Source organism: Salvelinus sp. IW2-2015, linkage group LG25 (genome assembly GCF_002910315.2).
Source record: "Salvelinus sp. IW2-2015 linkage group LG25, ASM291031v2, whole genome shotgun sequence".
Classification (NCBI taxonomy): Eukaryota; Metazoa; Chordata; class Actinopteri; order Salmoniformes; family Salmonidae; genus Salvelinus; species Salvelinus sp. IW2-2015.
The window spans coordinates 21,538,809-21,544,808 of NC_036865.1; the positions used below are offsets into that span (position 1 = coordinate 21,538,809).

Below are 6,000 nucleotides of genomic sequence, written 5' to 3' on the forward strand. Positions count from 1 at the left end.
GAAAGAGAGCAAGACGAGAGAGAGAAGAAGATGAGAGCAAGACAGAGAGAGGAGAGAAAGGACAAGACAGAGAGAGAGAGAGAAAGAGAGAGACAGAGAGAAGGAGGGCAAGGAAGAGGAGAGCAGAGAAGCACGAGCACGAGAGAGAGAAAGGAGAGCAAGAGCGAGGAGAAGAGGAAAGAGAGCAAGACATGAAGAAGAAGAGAGCAAGACATTGAGAAGAGAAAGAGAGCCAGACAGAGAGAGGGAGAGCAGGAGCGAGAGCGAGAGGAGTAAGGGTGCTGAAATAAACAATTCAATCCATCAACCTATCAATTCTACTCTAAAAAGTTTCCTACCAACAGCATTATTGTTGACCAGATTAATGCTGTCACTTGCATTAGTGTCAATAGTAGTGGTACGATGACAAGCATTTGTTTAGAGTGATTGTTTGCAATAATATATTTGCACATATTCCACACACACACACAACAGTTTGACTCATCCACTTTGACTGGTATACTCACAGGCGCAGTCTCCAGTCTGCCACTCCAGACACTGTCCGTAGGGGAAGGAGATGACGTAGGCRTTGGAGTCCACACAGCGCTGGGTGCTGCTGCACCACATGCACTCCATGGTCTGGCTGGTGCAGTTGGYACAGGTGGTGCGCAGGGAGCAAGGCGTCTTACACGGACGGGCACTCTGRTTGGGGCTCACTGTAGACAGGAGAAAATAAGGTACGATTTAAATCATGTCTGTCCAGTGCACAGCCTGAAAGTAGTGCTGAAAATCAGCTGCAGTGTTTAAAGCAGACATTTCCTCTCTACCTTGGACAGAGTATTTTTTACAGCAGGTATACACATAACCATTCATTAAATAAGTAATTTAACTCAAGAGTAGACGGTAACCAAGAGTAATTTCCTCCCTCAGTCTACCTCCATCATTTGAGCTGAGTGAGGACAGGCAAGTCATTTCAGAGTGGGAGACACCCCTGCGAGAGAGGAAGCAGAAAGGTAATGAGAAACTGCAGGATGTCTTTGGTTACCCATTCCCCCTCTACTCTGTCGGTACAAAGTGGAGCTATGGGAGGGATGGCGGCCAAAACCGAACATTTAAGGATTCATTTGCTTGGGCTCCCCAGCTATTCTGGGCTCTTAAAATCAGTTCTAGAATGATTCAGTGGGGCTAAAAGCAGACAGGAATAGACCGTGAGTCAGATGAGCCTGTTGATTCCAGTTTCCTTGCATGTGTGTTTGTGTGAGTAGGACAGGTCGGTCACTGAGGGTCCATGATGGGGAGGAAGGTCAGCTACTGTCAAACAGTCCGGGCTGTTATCTTCTCCAGTTGTACCACTACTCTTCCTAAAACAATAGAGTATCTCTCCACATACAATCTGTCCCCTTTTAAATTCACTAGACTAGTGAATTCTGCCCCTTGTCACTGATGATGGCAAYACAGCGGGTTTCTGGATGTAAACTTTTCTTTGCCACTCCAACGGATCTCTAATTCAATAGTGTCTGATTGAGCTTTAGAATGATCACATACTAGCAACTGCTGAATGGATCAATCACATGTTCAAGGGAGGCTTCTTAGAATTCACAAGGGTTGCAGGTGTCTTTGAGAATTAGTCTGTATTTAGTCTTAATTGTCCACCTGAATTATTGTCCACCTCTCCTTCCCTCTCTCCCTCTCTCGTCTCCCAGTCCTCTCTCCTCTCCAAGTCCCTCTCTCCCTCTCCCAGTCCCTCTGCTCCTCTCTCCCAGTCCTCTCTCTCTCCCAGTCCCTCTTCTCTTCTCCTCTCTCCCTCTCTCCTCTCTCCCAGTCCCTCTCTCTCTCCCTCTCTCCCAGTCCCTCCTCTCTCTCCCAGTCCCTCTCTCTCTCCCCAGTCCTCTCTCTCTCTCCCAGTCCCTCTCTCTCTCCCAGTCCCCTCTCTCTCTCCCAGTCCCCTCTCTCTCTCTCCAGTCCCTCTCTCTCTCCCAGTCCCTCTCTCTTCTCCCAGTCCCTTCTCTCTCCCAGTCCCTCTCTCCCTCTCCCAGTCCCTCTCTCTCTTCCCCCCAGTCCCTCTCTCTCTCCCAGTCCCTTCTCTCGCCCTCCCCAGAAAAAGCCAGACTTCCTCATACAGTCCCTGTCTTAACGTACTCCCATACTCACCTTAAGTACCTACTTTCTACGTACAAAAACACGATTCATCACACCATCTCTCACTCACTTACCTCATAAAGTATCCTTCTCCTTAATAACCCACACACCACGAGGCGTCCCCTCTCTCATGCTGCCCACATGTCCACTCTTCGGTGTCCTTCTTGCTCTCCATAGTAATACCCCTAACATCATAACCACCAAAACTACGGATCTTTTCATCAGCAGGAAGTCTGTCAGTCAGGCTATAAAGGTGTGCCGTGCAGGGGTTGGCTCTGAACGCCCCTGCACACCCTCGGCGCTCTCAGGTAGGCACAGAAGCTAGAGTCCCGCTTGTGGCTCTCCCCAGTACACAAGTCCCACTGCAGAGGAGGGGAGTTGGTGGGAAGGTGGATAATCTTAGTGGTTCCTCTCTAAGCACCCGTCACGGTGAGGTGATAAGCGCAACTAGGTGAGGTTTCTACCCGGACCACGTAGCAGGGATGCCTAAACATCATCAGCATCAGTACTCAAAAAGCGAGAGGTTAGAGAAATAGATATGGTAGAGGGAGGAGAAAAAAAGGCACGAGGGAGGGACGAAACCAAGAGGCAGCAGGTGAGGGAGAGAAAAAGGAGGCCCAGAGGGAGGGAAGAAAAGAGGTAACCGGACGGGACGATAACAAAGAGGCCAGAGGGTGAGAGAGAAAAACGGTATGAGAAAGGGAGGAGCGACGAGAGAAAAGAGAAGGGAGAGGGGTGAGGAAGAAAAAGCATGGCAGAGAGGAGGCGCACCGAGAATAGACATAAATAAAGAAAAGAAGAGACCAGGAGGGCCGCCACGAAGGACAATGTTCAGAGGACTCCAGGTGCAAACAACGGAGAGCCCAAAGTGAGGGAGGGAGCACAGTTCTCTACTGCATCGCACGAGACAAGGCAAGGTACCGGAGCGCCCAACAGGTCTGGGAGCCAAAAGGTCTCCGTAACGCTCTCACCCCCAAGTATAAGACTTTTATGAACAATTAATAAAAATGGCCACCTGGAACTATTTACATTGACCGACCGACCCATACCCCCCCCCTGATTTTTTATGGTAGCACTCATGGGCTAACGTCGCCTGGAGAAAAGAGACCGCCCAGAGGGAGGGAGAATTAAAGAATTATCTGATGCATCCAGAGAGGGGAGGGTGGAGCAAAAAAGCAGGCCCAGAGGGACGGTATCAGCCAAAACAGACTGCCAGACCGTGAGCAGTTGGTGAAAGAGTAAAATAAATAACCGTCAGCTAACCTTGACCCAGGAAGGGCGACGGCATAAGACAATTGACTCAAGATGTATAGGTGACTAGAGGCACCGCGTGTGTGAGTGGTTGAATGGTATAGACAAACTTTTTTATTAATTTGTGAGTATGATACAGTACGTATGCTCTGAGCTTTTTTCCATTGAAAGACTGCGCTCAATAGCGTTATAGGTAGTGAGAGAGATGTGGTGAGAGCAGCACAGAAAGAAAGAGAGAGATAGAGGTTAAAGTGCGAGATAACCATGGTGAAATCCATAAGCCTAATATGATTATCTCATACTAAATTCTCACATGACCATGGGTTTGCCGAAGTACAGTCAGTCAGATATATGAGTAGACATGTTATGTCAGTGTTACAACATACGTAACAGGAGTAGTTCGCAACTGATATATTTGACCAAGAGTAATGTTTATGTGAAATCTTAAATCCAAACCGATTGGGCAAATTGCTATATTACGATAGTGAATTAAGTGCGCTCGACATCAGGTTGTCAACACTAACGGCCTAATGAAAACCGAGGATAGACCCCAGTTAGAGTCTAATTGAGCAATACTATATAACTAGATAGCAACTGTCTCAGCGAGACGTACGTTAGCGTGATATCAGATGTTATATCTCACAAAACAAAATAGTGCAGATAGAGGTGTCGAAACAAAGAGTGGTCGGTTTAACCTGTAATTAAATGCTTAAAGTAGCGTAACACCTGCTATGAATCTAGCACACAGTGAACATGTACTCTTGAGTGATCAAACCTGGAGTGAGGAGAACTCAGCTCAGCGAGGAGGTGTTCCACAAATCTTCTTAGTGAAATAAACTTATGTTGCTTCATGTCCTCTGAAGATATAATTGTAACTCTACCTTTAATTTTGTCAGAATCCGTCTCGTGTGTTAGCAGAGCTTTCTGAGAAGCTGGAGACAAAAACACTAATTATTGAATTGGTCTTGGCGCAGCGGAAGACAGTGTAGGACAGCCTTCGCTCTATTGTAGCATGGAGAGCATAAACTCCTTCCTGTTGCCTCTGCATCTTTAAAAGGCTGACTCGCCACTAAGCCGTGAGTATATGCGTCTTAATTATTAAGAACCAGTTAATATTATAGACAGAAGAGCGAGCAATGATACACTTAAAAGCGAGCCCCTATAGAACTCATCTGAAGCTAGAGAGAGTGCCTCGAGCTCGACACTTACATATTGATACTAATTTGCGGAGCCCTATGCTTTCTTTAAAGCATATACTTGGGGTCTTCCTGACATCTTACTCTCTCCCTCCAGGTTTTTTATCTTCAACAGGTGCGTCTACCATAGAGCATCAACGATCAGCTAAAGCGCGTGGATACAACACCTCGTAATTCACATACTCAGTCTGGGGTTTGGAACACTCAGGATTATCATTGACTAAAACAATAGCACACCCTCAGATGAAGTGACTATTAGCTTGCACAGAGTATGTAACGAAATATTCCATATATAGAAGTTAAGGTGACTAGGTTGGAAGAGTGTATTTGTTCATCTATGGATTCTCCAGTGATATCGGAGCCACAGCGCATTAAGTCTATTCGCCTCATATTTATCATGTTATGGAATGTATCTAGTCCATTTAAATTATTATGGAGATTCCTAATCAACTGTAGATTCCAAATGTGTAAGTTTTGAGGTCTGAAAGACATGGTATAGAAGTGATCTCAGTCGGTTTTCCCTCCATGGTAGATTATGCAGAAATTCACAACCGGTAATAGCATTGTCAAGCTATTCCCTTATGTGATCATCTCGACTTGCGAGAACACAGTATAGGCATATACCATACTGAGACCCAGAATTTGGGGACTTATATGTATGAGACAAAATCAGATAGGCGAAAATCATACCTACAGCATTTTTATATGAGCCCCGAGGCAGTTACTCTCTTTAATGGCCTCACGTTGCCTGCCCTTGTATGCTGTACTAGGTGAGGTTGTACGACGTCTCGTCCAGTATACACGTATCACCCTGGACACATAGGCTGGCTCTTGAGAGGGTACGTAGCGTATGAGGCGAAGAGTCTATGATTTTGTAAATCCCTCCGTCCGGTTGTTCTCTACAGTAGCGACTCGAAGCGCGTGTCCATATTGACATCGGTTTCGCATGATGGAGTTCAGAATTTCGCTGCAGAGTGCGGAATAGACCCTGCCCACTATCGAATACGCCGACTTAGCCTCAAAGCCTCTCATACCAACAGCAGAGTTTTGACACCAGGGTGGTAGGACGAAGGAGACATGAGGTGACCCTTATGAAGTAACCCAGGCTTTGTTCTCCCTGTGTACACTGTTCATTACTAGTGGCCGTTCTACAGACGTCAAAACGCAATCCTTCTAGAGAAAAAGTAATACAAGAAAAGGATCCTCTATGAATTACCTGCCTCAAGACCCCTCATATCCCAACATTTACGCGTGACGTTTGTATTGACTCGCACATAAACGGGTCACAAGCCCAACACTGATATAAGTACGAGTTGTGAAGAATAGTTAGAAATGAGTGTATCCATGAGTTTGGTTGCTTGAAGCACTCACCGTGAGTCCACTTATGTGTGACTATGGACCACGGATTACCGTTCTATTATGATCAGCACATTAT

The 6,000-nt window shown here is 46.3% G+C and overlaps 1 protein-coding gene across 1 annotated transcript in view; it reads right to left on the minus strand.

Moving 5' to 3' along the window:
- Positions 1–710, minus strand: part of LOC139023013 (attractin-like protein 1) — a 203,572-nt gene extending 202,862 nt beyond the window's left edge. Inside the window, exon 1 of the mRNA XM_070434987.1 lies at positions 507–710. Coding sequence (XP_070291088.1) covers positions 507–615 — 109 coding nt within the window. The 5' untranslated portion in view covers positions 616–710. The remainder of the gene's footprint in view (positions 1–506) is intronic.
- Between the last annotated feature and the right edge of the window lie 5,290 nt (positions 711–6,000).